Here is an 18,054-nt window from a genome sequence, read left to right on the forward strand (position 1 = left end):
TGAGTCAGAGTATGCAACTTTCTAATTTACTCCTTTTATCAAATATTTTTTCATTCTCTTGCTATCTTTATTTGAAAAAGAAGGCATCTAAGTTTTTTTTTTTTTTTGGTTCAGGACTGTGGACAGCACTTTTTTATTGGTGGATGAATTTATTCACCAATCAGCAAGAACAACCCCGGTTCTTCACCAAAAATGGGCCGGCATCTAAACTTACATTCTTGCATTTCAAATAAAGATACCAAGAGAATGAAGAAAATTTTGATAATAGGAGTAAATTAGAAAGTTGCTTAAAATAGCATGCTCTATCTGAATCCTGAATGAAAAAAATTCAGTTCAGTATACCTTTAATGTAAAAACCAAAGAAAGAAAATAGTGGAAAAAATTGTATAGTAGGAAAGGACACAATTGCATGCCGTCATTCCTTCAGTTGCATGAGATTCCCCGCCCCCAAGTGTTTATGCCAAGACTAATTCGTGTACACTGGAATAATGTGTCTATTTTATTTAAATGTAAATATTTAACGCTAAATATTTTCTGAATTTTTTTTCCTTTCTTTCCTATTCAGATCCAATGAAATGTCCGCAGCTACGACTTTCTCTGAAAATTGTAAGTTTTAAAAAAATATATATATATTTTGCCCCTTAGTTGTATTAATGTTTTATAACTATGCTCACATATACTATACTTATTCTTAATTGCATGTGATGGTCAACTGGAGTGAAGAATGTTATTAAACCAAAATATTAAATCTCCTATCATATCTATCTCTTTTATCTCTATCTATGAGATAAAATAGAGAGATGATCTAAAGATATGACTTTAAAAATTTACATATTATAATATACAGTACATAAAAAAAATATTTAAAGGAACATTATAGTAGTTTTTAACCAAATACGGTTGTGTAGAGCATCCCTAAGTAAAATATTTTGCACTGTACATTAATTATATAATATATACAATTTTAGAGATGTCTATTTAAAATATATATTCCACTGCACCCCAAAAACAAAGATACCTAACTCCAATGAAACACTGAGTTACGCAACTGACCTCTATTTCAGAGCATGCACACATCAGTGATTCTGCAGCCTCTTCCCTGCTGTCTGTGTAAGTTCATGCTGCAGCGTTAAAGCAAAGTACCCTTAGCTCCACAATCCCTCCAACACTTCCTGTCAGTATAGGGGTAAATCTATTTTAATTTTGCCAGGGTTGATCTATTGCACTTCTGCTGAGGCTGTCTTTGTAATTGATACACTCTGCTACTCCTTTAGTCTAATTTCCTTGCCCAGTTCCCTATTCCAGAATGAATAAATGAATGAGGGAAGGAAAGTATCAGTTGGTAAAAGTAGTAGCTTGTATAGAGGAGTTGTCTGCATGAAACCATCATTTTTTTAAAGGGAGTTATAGGACCCATCAAGAGTGTTTCCTGTAAAATGCATTTCAAGGTAGTGCTTTGATTGGGCATGGGAAAGCCATGATGTGTATAGATCAAGATGTGTGACCTGAAATTTGGTTTGGGCCTTAATTTTGCCATCCCTTATAATGTTATGGTATGAAATCTGTGCTATATGGTCGGCTGAGTATTTTAGTTTCCTGTACCCGCTCAGATGCAGGTCAGAGTTATCTTGGATGCGCATTGGTGGAGAGGGTCTTGCTGAGATATGCAATGTAGTGTGAAGATTAGAATTCTATCCCATGACTAGAAGAAATCTAGAAGTACAGGGAAATTATCTATAACTCTTGGTCTATGCTGAGCTTTTTGCCATGCATATGTGCAATTTTACGGCTAGATTTAGAGTTGGGCGGTAGCTGTCAAAACCAGCGTTAGAGGCTCCTAACGCTAGTTTTGGGCTACCGCTGGTATTTGGAGTCAGTCAGGAAAGGGTCTAACGCTCACTTTCCAGCCGCGACTTTTCCATACCGCAGATCCCCCTACGCCATTTGCGTATCCTATCTTTTCAATGGGATCTTTCTAACGCCAGTATTTAGAGTCTTGGCTGAAGTGAGCGTTAGAATTCTAACAACAAAACTCCAGCCGCAGAAAAAAATCAGTAGTTAAAGGGACATGAAACCCAAATGTTTTCTTTTATAATTTAGAAAGAGCATGCAATTTTTAACAACTTTCTAATATACTTCTAATAACTAATTTGCTTTATTCTCTTGATATACTGTGCTGAAAAGCATATCTAGATATGCTCAGTAGCTGCTGATTGGTTGCTGTACATAGATGCCTCGTATGTTTAGCTCACCCATGAGCATTGCTATTTCTTCAACAAAGGATAGCTAAATAATTCAGCAAACTAGATAATAGAAGTAAATTGGATTGTTGTTTAAAATTGTATTCTCTACTTGAATCATGAAAGAGAAAATTTTGGGGTTTAGTGTCCCTTTAAGAGCTTTCTGGGCTAACGCCGGTTTATAAAGCTCTTAACTACTGTGCTCTAAAGTACACTAACACCCATAAACTACCTATGTACCCCTAAACCGAGGCCCCCCACATCGCCGCCACTCTATTAAAATTTTTAACCCCTAATCTGCTGACCGCACACCGTCGCAACCTACATTATCCCTATGTACCCCTAATCTTCTGCCCCTAACACCGCCAACACCTACATAATATTTATTAACCCCTAATCTGCCGCCCCCAACGTCGCCGCTACCTACCTACACTTATTAACCCCTAATTTGCCGACCGCACCGCTACTATAATAAATGTATTAACCCCTAATCTGCCTCACTCCCGCCTCAATAACCCTATAATAAATAGTATTAACCCCTAATCTGCCCTCCCTAGCATCGCCGACACCTAACTTCAAGCATTAACCCCTAATCTGCCGACCGGAGCTCACCGCTACTCTAATAAATTTTTTAACCCCTAAAGCTAATTCTAACCCTAACCCTAACACCCCCCTAAGTTAAATATAATTTTTATCTAACGAAATAAATTAACTCTTATTAAATAAATCCTATTTAAATCTAAATACTTACCTGTAAAATAAACCCTAATATAGCTACAATATAAATAATAATTATATTGTAGCTATTTTAGGATTAATATTTATTTTACAGGCAACTTTGTAATTATTTTAACCAGGTACAATAGCTATTAAATAGTTATTAACTATTTAATAGCTACCTAGCTAAAAGAAATACAAAATTACCTGTAAAATAAATCCTAACCTAAGTTACAATTAAACCTAACACTACACTATCAATAAATTAATTAAATACAATATCTACAAATAAATACAATGAAAAAAACTAACTAAAGTACAAAAAATAATCGGAATTAAGGTAGGAAAATTCTGATTGGCTGATGGAATCGGCCAATCAGATTCAAGTTCAATCCGATTGGCTGATTGGATCAGCCAATCAGATTGAGCTCGCATTCTATTGGCTGATCGGAACAGCCAATAGAATGCGAGCTCAATCTGATTGGCTGATCCAATCAGCCAATCGGATTGAACTTGAATCTGATTGGCTGATTCCATCAGCCAATCAGAATTTTCCTACCTTAATTCCGATTGGCTGATAGAATCCTATCAGCCAATCGGAATTCAACGGACACCATCTTGGATGACGTCATTTAAAGGAACAGTCATTCGGCAAGTAGGCGTCGGTAGAAGAGGATGGATCTGCGTCGGCTGGAAGAGATGGCTCCGGAAGAAAGAAGATTGAAGATGCCGCTTCATAGAAGACTTCATCCCGTTGATGGACTTCTTCAGCGCCCGCTTGGATCAAGACTTCAGCCCGATGATGGATTTCTTCAGCCGCCGCTTGGATCCAAACTTCAGCCGGAGGATGGACGTCACTCTTCAGCCCCCGCTTGGGCTTGGATGAAGATTTTGGAGGCTCTTCTGGACAGATCGGGACCCGGTGTGGTGAAGACAAGGTAGGGAGATCTTCAGGGGCTTAGTGTTAGGTTTATTTAAGGGGGGTTTGGGTTAGATTAGGGGTATGTGGGTGGTGGGTTGTAATGTTGGGGGGGGGGTATTGTATTTTTTTTTTTTTACAGGCAAAAGAGCTGAATTCTTTGGGGCATGCCCCGCAAAGGGCCCTTTTCAGGGCTGGTAAGGTAAAAGAGCTTTTCTATTTTAATTTTAGAATAGGGTAGGGCATTTTTTTTATTTTGGGGGGCTTTGTTATTTTATTAGGGGGCTTAGAGTAGGTGTAATTAGTTTAAAATTGTTGTAATATTTTTCTAATGTTTGTAAATATTTTTTTATTTTTTGTAACTTAGTTCTTTTTTATTTTTTGTACTTTAGTTAGTTTATTTAATTGTATTTTATTTGTAGGTATTGTATTTAATTAATTTATTGATAGTGTAGTGTTAGGTTTAATTGTAGATAATTGTAGGTAGTTTATTTAATTTATTTATTGATAGTGTAGTGTTAGGTTTAATTGTAACTTAGGTTAGGATTTATTTTACAGGTAATTTTGTAATTATTTTAACTAGGTAACTATTAAATAGTTCTTAACTATTTAATAGCTATTGTACCTGGTTAAAATAAATACAAAGTTGCCTGTAAAATAAATATTAATCCTAAAATAGCTACAATATAATTATTATTTATATTGTAGCTATATTAGGGTTTATTTTACAGGTAAGTATTTAGCTTTAAATAGGAATAATTTATTTAATAAGAGTTAATTTATTTCGTTAGAATAAAATTATATTTAACTTAGGGGGGTGTTAGGGTTAGAATTAGCTTTAGGGATTAAAAAATTTATTAGAGTAGCGGTGAGCTCCGGTCGGCAGATTAGGGGTTAATACTTGAAGTTAGGTGTCGGCGATGTTAGGGAGAGCAGATTAGGGGTTAATACTATTTATTATAGGGTTATTGAGGCGGGAGTGAGGCGGATTAGGGGTTAATACATTTATTATAGGTGCGGTCCGGTCGGCAGATTAGGGGTTAATAATTTTAGGTAGGTGGCGGCGACATTGGGGGCGGCATATTAGGGGTTAAAAAATATAATATAGGGGTCGGCGGTGTTAGGGGCAGCAGATTAGTGGTACATAGGGATAATGTAGGTTGCAGCGGTGTACGGAGCGGCAGATTAGGGGTTAATAATAATATTCAGGGGTCAGCGATAGCGGGGGCAGCAGATTAGGGGTTAATAAGTGTAAGGTTAGGGGTGTTTAGACTCGGGGTACATGTTAGGGTGTTAGGTGCAGACTTAGGAAGTGTTTCCCCATAGAAAACAATGGGGCTGCGTTAGGAGCTGAACGCTGCTTTTTTTGCAGGTGTTAGGTTTTTTTTCAGCTCAAACAGCCCCATTGTTTCCTGTGGGGGAATCGTGCACGAGCACGTTTTTGAAGCTGGCCGCGTCCGTAAGCACCGCTGGAATTTAGAGTTGCAGTGGCGGTAAATATGCTATACGCTCCCTTTTTGGAGCCTAACGCAGCCCTTCTGTGAACTCTAAATACCAGCGGTATTTAAAAGGTGCAGGGGAAAAAAGCACGCGTAGCTAACGCACCCCTTTGGCCGCAGAACTCTCTAAATCTAGCCGTTAGTGTTTTATTGTCTATCTGAACCCACAACTTATAAACAGGGTTAGAGCTCAATTCCACTAATCACTGTAGGGGTACCGCCTGCAAGTATGATTCTAGATTTGGAAGATTTAAGCCTTCCCCTATTCTTGGGTAACTATAGAGGTGTTTGTTTTTTTTTTTTTTACTCATTGCTTGGTGCTAATTGATAAGTACTTATAAGGAAGCAGAATAGGAAGGGTTTGAAATACATATAAAATTATTGGGAGTATATTCATTTTATTTTTTAACTCCAAAATGACCCAGTGAAGGTATCTTTCTTCCTCCAACTGGGAAGATCTCCTATTACCATGTCCGCCAAGGTCTTATAATTTGGGGATAGATAAATGCCCAGATATTATTATTTTTTTTTAGTTTGCAAAGACAGAGGGCAATCATTATGAGTCACATAATATCCGGTGGAACAAATATGTTAAGGATCTCTGATTTTGGTTAAATTAAGTAAAAGTTAGAAATGTTACCATAGGCTTTGAATGCCACTATCACCACAAGCAGCGAGGTTTCTACATTAGTGATAGTGAACAGATCGTTGTCTGCATACATTGCCAATTCTCTGTCTAGACTGCATACTACTGCTCTGTATAGTTTAGTATTCTAATTTTTTTTATCCTAGGATTTATTTTGATAAAGCAAATAGTAGGGGGGGAGAGGGCATCCTTGCAAGATGCCGTTTGCTATACCGAAAGGGTGAAAAAGCATTCCCTACAATTTTACTTTTGTCAAGGGGGCAAAGAAGACAATTGACAGAAACTCCGAACTGATGTTCATGCAAGCCATAGAGAGTCTGAGGAAAGCCCAATTAACTATGTCAAATGTCTGCTCAGCATTTGTTGCAGTTAAGGCCATGGTACATCATTAGTTCTAGCATAAAAAAATTAGTTGTAGTGCTTTTAAAGTGATGTCCTTTGCTTCTTGGCCTGGTAAAAAACTGACTTGTTCAGGCAAGGTCAGTTTAGGGAAGGCATGGTTTAGGCAGTTAGCATGGACTTAAGCAAGAATTTTCATGTCATAGTTAAGGAGAAAAATGGGCTGAAAATTAGTAAGCTGTTTTGGGTAGAACAGTCACATGAGCTTCCAGCATTAATTTCAGCAGGCCACCTGCCTCTTATAAAGTGTTGCACTTATCCATAAGATGTGGGATACATTTGGGGGGGTAAAGGGTTTGTAGAATTTAATACTAAAGCCGCATGAAGTGTTTCCTGATGACATTGAGGAGATGGCTGCTGCCACCGTCTTCGATGTTATAAGAGAATCCAGCTGTTCAGACTCCTCTGGACTTAAAGGGACACTAAACCCAAAATTTTTCTTTGATGAATCAGAAAGAGAATACAAATTTAAACATCCAAATTTACTATGATATGATGTTGAAGAAATAGCAATGCATATGAGTGAGCCAATCACACGAGACCTCTATGTGCAGCCACCAATCAGCAGCTACAGAGCCTATTTAGATATGCTTTTCAACAAATTATATCAAGAAAATGAAGCAAAATAGATAATAGAAGTAAATTGAAAAGCTGTTTAAAATCAAATGCTCTATCTTAATCATGAAAGAAACATTTTGGTTTTAGTGTCCCTTTAAGGTTGGGAGGTCAAGGTCTAACAGGTAGGTGTCCAGCCTCAGAGGATTCCAAGGAGGCAAGATTGTACCACTTAGAATAGTACACTCTGAACACATCTGCTATAGAAATAATATATATTAACCTCTGAGTCCCTGATCTCATAAACATGAGACTTGCGCCCACAACGCTACTACTCGTCAACTACTCATATAATTGCTGTTTCAAATGAAGGGTTTTCTTCTGAGCTGCTTCTGTAAGAATTGTCTTTAGCACCAACCTGGCCTGTTCCAAAGATTCAGATTAGTCAGATTGTGCCCTCCCCCTTTTATTGATATGCTCCAGATAAGCGACTTGTGCTAAAAGAGCATTGTATTTCTATTTTCTTTGTTTGATAGCTTTTTGCTATATAAATATGCTACATAGTACATACTAGTGTGCTTCCCATACTGTGGCAGGTGGCACATCTGAAGGCGAGTTGATAAGTACTCCCCAGGAATCTTAGCTTTTACTAAAGGATTGTCTAGTAGTTGTTTGTCCATCTGTTATACAACTGGGATATCTGGTCATAAGACATTGCCTTCTATTGGTGCGTGATCCGACCACGTAATAGGATGCAGTTCACCCTGGGGGATCAAATATAATCCGATCTGATTTGTAAATAGGTAATGTATTCTAGAGTAAATCTTATGCAGGTGGGAATAAGAGTTATCTCTGACTGTTGGAAGGTTGCCCTATATCAAGCAATTCCGGATTTATAATTTGGAGTGTATTGTATTAAGAAATTTATTTAAAATGCTGTAGGAGCTGCTAGAGATGTTGAATTTGGGGTCCAAAGGGAAATTTTAAATCACCGCCCAGCAATAGCTCCCCTTTCATGGTTTCTTAGATTTTTTGGTAAGTCTTTAGAAATCTATGATGCAGCTGATTAAGCTCTTGTTCTTGGGCAGTCATCTAGAAAACCAATAGCAATCAGATAGCGACCCGTATGGGCCACGCTCCACATGAGATGGTTGTAAGGGCAAGGAACTTCAAAGAATAATATATACTCCATTCTTTTATTTTCTTCTTTTTTTTTTTTCTTTTTTGGTGTCTGATGCAAAAGACGGTCTACTTGATTATTATTTTTTATTGTTTAAAAATATAGATAATGCCTTTTACTACCCATTCCCCCAGCTGTGCACAACCAACATTGTTGTATTAATATACTTTATTTCCTCTAAATATCTGCCTGTTTCTAAGCCCCTGCAGGCAGACTCTTCTTATTTCAGTGCATTTTATAAGCTTACAGCCAGAAAGCGTTAGTTCATGGGTGCCATATAGATAACATTGTGCAGACTCCCATGGAGTTATGCAGAAACCAGCACTGATTGGCTTAACTGCAAGTTTACAAAAAACACTGAGATAATGGGGCAGTCTGCACGTATATTAATATAACATGTTTTTTTATGTAAAACTAAGGAATGGGTAATAAGGGGGTTATTAATCCTTCTATACAATAAAAATGTTTATGTAGACTGTCCCTTTAAATTGGTTATCTGAAATTCTAGGTTATTTAACCCCTTAAACAAAGGGGTCGAGTGATTTCAATGATGGGATCGGGTCTGGGGGTAGTGCCTGTGACGCTAGGCACGCCCTCCAGTCCACGATCCCAGTTAGGCAGCTGTAGCTGCTTCAGTACAGCAGAACGGCTAGGAAGTTCCATTCCATCCTAACGGCGCTAAAGCCCAGTGCAGTTAGGACGGTACGGAACATCCTAACGGTGGGAAGGGGTTAAGGAACCGGTTCCAGCCTTTTTGTTTACTTTTATTTAATACATACATTAAAATATAGAAGATCTAAGTATATTTGTATTTGCCACTTCTTTTTGTTTTTATATATATATATATATATATATATAATTTAATCACATCTATTATAAATCTGCCTGGGTGTACTGTTGTCAGCACTCTCAGATCTTGAAAAGTAAATGTTTAAAGAGACCTAACTCAAAAATTTTCTTTCATGATACAGACAGCACATACAATATTAAACAACTTTCCACAGCACTTCTATTATAATATTTTCTTTGTTTTCTGGTTATCCTTTGATGTAAAGCACGGAGGTAATTTCAGGAATGTGCACATCTCTGCAGAACTATATGGTAGCAGTTTTGCAACAATGTTATGCACTAGATGGCAGGACTATTTACTGTCATTTAGTGCTTCAGGCATGTGAACACTATGGGCTAGATTTATTAAAGCTGAGGCGTACAGGGGCGCGTGTACGCACCCCTGTACGCCTCAGCTTGCCTGTGGCAGGGCAAAATTACCCACAGGTATTCGGCATTGCACACGAGCGCAATTTTGCGCTCGTGTGCAATCCCGCCCCCTGCCCGTGCACAGCCAATCACGCACAGGCAGGAGCTGTCAATCTCCTCGGTCTGACTAGACCGAGGAGATTGAATTTCACCACATTAGAGGTGGCGAAGAGGCTAGGGAAGCGGCGGTCTGGTGACCGCTGCTTGATAAATGACAGCAAGCAAGTTCTTGTGAGAACTTGCAGCCGTAGGGCGTTAATAAATCTAGCACTATATATACTGTATATCTACCTCTCTATCAAAGAATAACATGAGAATGAAGCAGATTTAATAATAGAAGTAATCTGGCTTTGAATTTTATTCTCTATCCGAATCATAAAAGAAAATATTTGTGTTTCATGTCCCTTTAATAATAATGATGTGGGACAATCCTTCGCCTATTCTTATCATAATTTGCTGACTTGAAACCCTTGGAATATTATTCTGCAGGGCAGTGTTCTCATAGAATGTTAGTTCCAAGTATAAAGCAAAGAATTCTTTGCTGAAAAGTAAAGGTCTGAGATTTTTGGTAGCTATAGCTACAGTTGTCTCGTTTCTATGGAATGCTAAATAATGCATCATTGTCTCTAGGGGTATTTGAATGCTGAAATAGGACAGGGAACACATGTTTGGTTTGTAACTTCCCTTGCAGCATTTTTACAAACTGCCATAAAGAACTAAAATTTAACAGATAAGTATGACATCCAAATGTACAATGACAATAATGTCTGCATACATTTAGTGTGTCAGTTGCCTGATTCACATTATTATTTTCCAGGATTTTATTTTTTTAATTTAACATTTATTTTGGATACATATTATAATACCTAGTTCTCTATTAGAATGCATTAGAATGTGTAGGAATACTTTTATCCATCATTCAGGTAGCCTGCACTCTTGAAGGGACATGGAAGTCAAAATTAAAATGTTATGATTCAAATGGAATGTACAGCTTTGAAAAAATTCCAGTTTACTTAATTTATAAGATTTAGATCTTAAAGGGACACTATACCCAAACATTTTCATTCATGATTAAGGTATAGAATACAATTTTAAACAACATTCCAATTTACTTCTATTACCTAATTTGCTTCATTCTTTAGATATTCTTTAATGAAGAAATAGCAATGCACACTGTGAACCAATCACAGGAGGCATCTTTGTGCAGCTACCAACCAGCAGCTACTAAGCATATCTAGATATGCTTTTCAGCAAAGAATATCAAGAGAATGAAGCAAATTAGATAATAGAAGTAAATTAGAAAGTTTTTTATAATTGTATGCTCTTTCTAAATCATGAAAGGAAAAAAAAAATTGTTTTCATGTCCCTTTAACTTGGCATCTTTTTGGTTGAAACATGACTACTTTCCAATAGGGCATATTGAAGTAGAAGCAGGAGCGTGCATGCATTTTGAGCACTTTATGGCAGCCAGGTTTCCAACAATTTCTGTAACAATATTATACATTTAAGCGATAAACCTATCTCAGCATAGTGCTTTACACTTATTTCTCATTTCCATTTACTAAGGGCTTTAGCCCCTAATAATAACCCAGGGTGATACTAAAATAATAATTTAGCAAATGTAATGAGTCGAGCAATAAGTCCTCTAAAACATTATTTTGTAGGAATAGAAGATGTTCTAGTTATGTACAATTTCTCATTATTGTATAACTTTTGTAGATAAACAAATCTTACAAATCACAAAGGAACTGTCAGAAGGAGGAGTAGAATATACAGCAATCTACACTGGAAAAAGACCATCTAAAGTAAGTCCATTTCAGCTTTGGGATGCTATGAAACCGCAGAGTGTTTTTTCATTTCTGCAGTTAGTGCAATGTTCAGGAACTCATCATTTCAGTGTAAATATCAGTTGTCCATTGCATAAATAATAAAATCCATCCTTTATTTGTTTAAAAAGTCAAAAATACCATAACATTTTGGCTTACATTTATCTTAATGTCTGCTCTGTCTCTCATACAATTTTAGACAACTTTCCAAATGCTTCTATTGTCAATGTGCTTTATTCTCTTGGCATCCTTTGTTCAATGGACAGCAATACATTACTGGGAGCTATCTTAACACATCAGGTGATCCAATGACGAGGCATACATGTGCAGCCACCAATCGGCAGCTAGCTCCCAGTAGTACAATGTTGCAACTAAGCCCACATGAGTATGCTTTTCAACAAAGGAACCAAGAGAACACATTATATATATATATATATATATATATATATATATATATATATATATATATATATAAAATTTATTTTTTCACTCTTTCTCTCCTTTTGCCCCTTGATCATAAAATTTCAGTCAGCTTTCCAAATTGCTTCTATTGTCAAATTTGCTTCATTATCTTGGTATCCTTAGTTGAATGGTTAAAAACAAAATAGTACAATATTCCTCCTAAGCATACCTAAGTATGCTTTTAAACAAAGGATACCAAAAAAAATTAAGCAAATTAGATTATGGAAGTAAAATAGATTTTTTTTTAAAGATTATTTTTGATTAGGCGTGTGTATTCAGAGGTTTTGGATGCCTCCGAATGAGGAAGAAGCGGCTGCTTGCAGCATTCGACTCTTTTTTCAAAGTTACATTTCTTCTTGTTAAAGTGCAACACACTAAGATCTGTGCAAATCCAATTTCACAAGAAGAAATCCAGCTCTGAAAATAGCCGAATGTTGCGAGTGGCCACCACATTCGGAGGCATCAGAAACCTCCAAATGCACGTCTATTTTTTAATTTACTGTCCCCTTAAAGGAACATGAAACCCAATTTTTTTTCCTTTCATGATTCAGACAGAGCTTGTGATTTTAAACAAATTTTCTATTTACTTCAATTATCTTATTTCTTTTGTTACCTTAGTATCCTTTGTTGAAAAGAATATCTAGGAGCTGCTGATTGGTTATTGCATATATATATATATATGCTTCATCTTATTGGATCATCCAGTGTGTTAACTAGCTCCCAGTAGTACATACTTCTTCTTCAACAAAGGATACAAAGAGATTAAAGCAAATTCGATAATAGACGTAAACTGGAAAGCTGTTTAAAATTGTATTCTCTAGCTGTATCATGAAAGAAAAATTTTTTTGGGTTTCATGTCCCTTTAACTGATCATTTTGAAATGGTAAAAGAAATGCAATTTGCTTAAAAATGTGTCTGGTTTTTTTTTGTGTTTTTTTTTTTTTTGATGTGTGTGTTTTTTTTTTTGTGTGTGTTTTTTTGTGTATTCCACATTGGAATATGTTTTCCTCTTTCCAAGCTTGTGATCATATTGTGGAGTAGTGGAAGGACAAGTAAGTGTAGGATCACTGTACTGCACACAGGGTCGGCTCCAAGGGGGGGCATTGGGGGCAACCAGTTCACACATGGTTTTTGTGATTTTATTTTATGGACCTTTCAACTTCCCTTCAATCCTTTTATTTTTTGACCATTTGTTAGAGCTCATAACAAATGGGTCTCCATATTACAAGTATGTCTGAGCCTTTGTACAATATCAGAACACACTTTTTGAAGGGGTGGGCTCATAAGGCTGATGAAGAATCTGTTTGGCTACATCATCACTGCATTAAAATAAATACATAAATAAAGTTGTTCAGCACAAAAAAAGCAAGCTTTTGTTCATTCATTATAAAAAAGTTCTACTCTAGTTTACTGTGAGGATAATTTTAAAGCTTAGGAAACTTTCATAATTAAAGAGTGACATTTTTATTGCATACCTTTCTAGTGAGACACTTGAAAAGTAAAATATGAATAATTAAATATTTCTCTATGTATATCTCATTAGACACATCATTAAAATGGCAAGCCATTGATTTTAAATTATTTAAGTCCAGGGAGATAAAGGGGAAACTTACTTGTTATCTGAAAATCTAATTTGATCTGAAAATTGTTTCCATTTAGATATTGTGACGGGTGTGTGAAAATAATGTTTAAAAACAATGGTGATATCTGAATATTTTGGAACTAGCACATTACTACACTTGTTTTAATTTAGTAAATTGTATTCCATAATCAGACATTTTACACAGAAGTGGTTTTATATGTTCACTAAACCCATTTGATGCATGGGGGTGGATTTATCAATGTGACATATGCTGTTTGCATTTATCATTGCACAAGCATTTCTTGTAAAATGCTTGTGCAATGCCGCCCCCTCTGCAGATTCGCGGCCAATCCGCTAGCAGGGGGTGTCAATCAACCTGATCGTATTTGATTGGGCTGATTGCTGTCAGCCGCCTCAGAGGTGGCAGACGAGTTAAGGAGCAGCGCTCTTAAGACCGTTGCTTCTTAACTTACAATTCCGGCAAGCCAGAAACTACGGGGTAGATGGCAGCATCCGCTGCTTGGTAAATCTACCCCATGGTATTTTTTTATCATATATCTTAAATAGTTAAGAAGCCACTATATTATTCATTGTATAAATATGATCTCTAATTACTAGTAATAGTAAAAAGGTTGTCACACATTTCAGATACACCAATTATGGCTACTACATTTAAATAGTAAATATATTTTCCTCCTATATGGACAGCTCTTGTTCAAATAGTTTTGTTCCAAATAAAAAACTAAAAAGACCACAGCTTCTTTGAAGGGACAGTCTACTACAGAATTCTTTTTTCAAAAAGATAGATATTACCCATTCCCCAGTTTTGCATAACCAGCACAGTTAAATTAATATACTTTTTACCTCTGTGATTGCCTTGTATCTAAGCCTCTGCAGACTGCCCTCTTATTTCAGTTCTTTTGACAGACTTGCATTTTAGCCAATCAGTGTTTAGCTTTCAACTTAGAATACCAAGAGAGCAAAGCAAATTTGTTGATGAACGCAAATTGGAAAGTTGTTTAAAACTTTCATGATTTAGAGAGGGCATGTCATTTTAAAGGGACAGTCAAGTCCAAAAAAACCTTTCCTGATTTAAATAGGGTATGCAATTTTAAACAACTTCCCAATTTACTTTTATCACCAATTTTGCTTTGTTCTTTTGGTATTCTTAGTTGAAAGCTAAAACTAGGAGGTTCATATGCAAATTTCTTAGACCTTGAAGACTGCCTCTAATCTGAATACATTTTGACCACTAGAGGGCATTAGTTCACATGTTTCATATAGATAACCTTGAGCTCATGCACGTAAACTGACCTAGGACTAAGCACTGATTGTCTAAACTGCATATCTGTCAAAAGAACTGAAATAAGGGGGCAGTCAGCAGAAGCTTAGATACAAGATAATTACAGAGGTAAAAAGTATATTAATATAACTGTGTTGGTTGTGCAAAACTGGGGAATGGGTAATTAAGGGATTATCTTTCTTTTTAAACAACAGAAATTCTGGTGTTGACTGTCCCTTTAATTTTGATTGAACTGTCCATTTAACATGGTTATTTTCTGTAGATACTAAATGTTGGGAAATATAACCCCTATATACTTTTTTTTTTTTTTTTCTGTATCTTCAAATGCAGTAAAATTCTGCTAGATCCAAACTGGCTATTGTGCAAGCCAGACAAATGCCTGGTGGACCGGGCTGCTTTATTTATGCTGCACCCACCAGCTCTTTTAAAGAATATGAAAGTCAGTATTAAACTTGCATGATTCAAATAGAGCATGTCATTTTAAGACACTTTTTAAAATTCACTTCTATTTACAAATGTGCTTCGTTCTCCTGGTATCCCTTGTTAAAAAAGAATACGCACATATCCTTCACTAGTGGTAGCTATCTGCTAATTGGTGCCTGCACATATGTTGTCTCTTGTGATTGGCTAACTAGATGTGTTCATCTAGCTTACTGTAGTGCAATGCTGTTCCTTCAGCAAAAGATAATAAGAAAAGTAAGCAAATTTGATTAATAATACAGAAGTAAATTTAAAAGTTGTTTAAAATGGTATGTTCTATCCAAATCAAGAAAGAAAATGCTGGTTTCCTGTCCCTTTAATATGTTACAATGAGCCAAGCAGTTTTTTTCTCCACAGCATCTACAGACAGCTGAGCAGCTGCAGGACTATTGGTTTGATCTTATGTCGGCTTGTAGCTCACTTAAGTGGTGTATGGCCAGGGGTCTGATGTGGGTCACTTTTTTTTTTTTTTTTGCTGCCTGAAAAACAGACTGCTCTGCCTTTAAATTCCCAGTCTAGCCCTGTGTCTTGTGCCTTTTTAAAGCATGGCAATCCCACATTTTCACATTAAAATAACTGTTGCATTTTTGTTTCTGGGTGAAAATATAATATCCGATACTTGAATGTAGACCACTAACTCTCATAGATGTCTCTGGGGGGACAGGGAGCACTGGCCAAGTTGCCAGCCAACGTGAGCTTCCCTCTCATTATAGTAACGTATTGAAACCAGAATATCAGCTATACTTGCATATAGATGAATGCTTCACTTTTTCATTAGTAAAGTGATGGTAAAGTGTATTATTAATGTCATTTGGCAAATGCTTTGCCATGTTGTAGAAGCAAATGGGAACAGGAAAAGTGAAAATACTGGCGATAAAGCTAGGGTACAGTTACTATAGATATAGGTACGTAAGAGACGATTACCGCAATAATAAAATATTAAAATCTATATAGAAATAACCAAGGTTAGGAATAATAATAATTAATATAGCCGATGATAATGAAATTCAACATGGAGAGGAAATTTCAATCAGTGTAGAGAATTTTTTTTTTTTTAAATAGTTGAAATTTATTATCAAACATACAATAATATAGTAGAAAAGAACAAGGTTAAAAAACTAGTAGATGCCTAAAATAATAATCAGGGGTTTGAAAAGTATAAATATGTAAAGCAGGTAAAATTCTTAAAATCCTGAAATGGTTAATATAATAATCAGAAGTAATTAATTCTGCCCTTTAGACTAGCTCATAGAGAGCAGATTAAAAGAGGAGTGATTAACCACAATTGATAATAATATATAAACTATAGAAGTATATAAATATACAGCAACCTAACACATCTAAAACATATTTAAAAGACACCAATAAAGTGCATATAACTGGACGTCCAGAATTAAAATAACAATGGTGGGAAAAGTTAATGAAATATACAAAGTCCTTGAAAGTGCACTTAGTATATGACTATCGTATGCAGATGATCATACTAAATATGCATTGGATCAAGCTGTGCCATACGAGAGCGGTACCTCTAGGTGAGTGTTGTAGCAGGGGGTTTCCACTTGGCTGAATCCTTAAGCGGTTCTCCCCGTCCGGTAGCTGTGTTTGCAAACCTCATTTACATTTTTTTTTTTTTATTTTTTTTTTTTTAAATCTTCCTTTACTATATAAATTCTTTTTTTATTCTTTTAATTGTTGTCCATCATTTAATTGGCGCCGCCCCCAATGTAGCTTCACACCAGTTTATAGATGTGTACAGCAGTCCCGCCAACTGTACATGCTCTTATAGGTAGAGCAATCCCATCATCTGTACCCTTTTCACTATATTAGTGTGTGCGCTAATACAGAACAGTGTAGTGACATGTATAGCAGAGCATTCTCATCAAATGAACGTTATTTGTCATACCTTGTCAATGATTTTATTCCTTAAAGTTCCTCCAAATGTATTCCTTCAAAACTACAGTGATTTTGTACCGCAGTCCCACCAGCTGTACACATTACTATGCCTGAGTAGAGCGAGAGTTTACATTAAATGAAAGTTGCTTTGAAACACCTTATCAAATAATTTATTTTCTAAATCCCGCCAAAACATATTCCTTTGAGAACTAAAGTAATACACATTAGTTTAATGGGCCAGATGGCTGAGCTTTTGATTGGACAGAAAGAGCTTTACAGAGAAAATATAAAACGGAGCATGGAGAGTAGCTGGCAGGGGAGCATAATCTATAAGATAATAGTTGATTAAAAAAATACAATTCTATAGATGTACAGTGTTAAAAAAAACACATAGCTTTTAGAAAAATTATGGCATGAAGTTTTTATTTATTTTTTATTTATTTTGTAGTTTACCATCACTTTAGTCTTTGAGATGTGCCCTCCTATATATGCTTCCTGGAGATACCTATGCTTAACTCCTTGTCCCTTCATTTTAGAAATTATTTACACTCTTGTTCTGCTGATCAGACATTGGAGACATGAATGAATTACACAGTCATTTTGAAACAAGTCCTGCCAAATATCCTCAAAACACTTTTGACCTTTAATTTAATCTGGCATCCTTCTTGATGATTCTCCAAATTTGACACAGGCAGCCGATGAGTTGCAAAATAGTTGCTAATGATACCAGAGGTGACTCAACGTATAGTCCAAAGTCCTTATGATGCAAAGAAATCCTGCTGAATGAGGCAAGCAGAATATCTATATCAAATGATGCTGTGCAGTCACATGACGCTAATAATTCCATGACCGGACAAACCTCCATCTAGCAGCAACCTACGTAACACACAGTAGTAAATAAACCATTTGTGCTTAAAGTATGTGATAAAAGTGAGGATTACTTCATAAAGCTGTATATTTCACTTTCTAGATTTTAAAATGTTGATCAGTTATATGAAAAACACTCATTGATGATGTGATAAGTCACAGTTTATGAATATATCATATGATGTTGTTGATGTCATCCAAAAAATATTAGGCATAGGGAGGGTCAAAA

General features: G+C 36.0%; 1 protein-coding gene across 1 annotated transcript in view; it reads left to right on the forward strand.

The window, feature by feature from the left end:
• LOC128664991 (V-type proton ATPase subunit S1-like) overlaps positions 1-18,054 on the forward strand; it is a 97,151-nt gene that overhangs the window by 33,190 nt on the left and 45,907 nt on the right. The window contains exons 5-6 of the mRNA XM_053719768.1: positions 566-606; positions 11,132-11,217. Of these exons, the coding sequence (XP_053575743.1) occupies positions 566-606; positions 11,132-11,217 (127 nt within the window). The remainder of the gene's footprint in view (positions 1-565; positions 607-11,131; positions 11,218-18,054) is intronic.

The sequence above is a fragment of the Bombina bombina genome, chromosome 6, assembly GCF_027579735.1.
Source record: "Bombina bombina isolate aBomBom1 chromosome 6, aBomBom1.pri, whole genome shotgun sequence".
Lineage (NCBI taxonomy): Eukaryota > Metazoa > Chordata > Amphibia > Anura > Bombinatoridae > Bombina > Bombina bombina.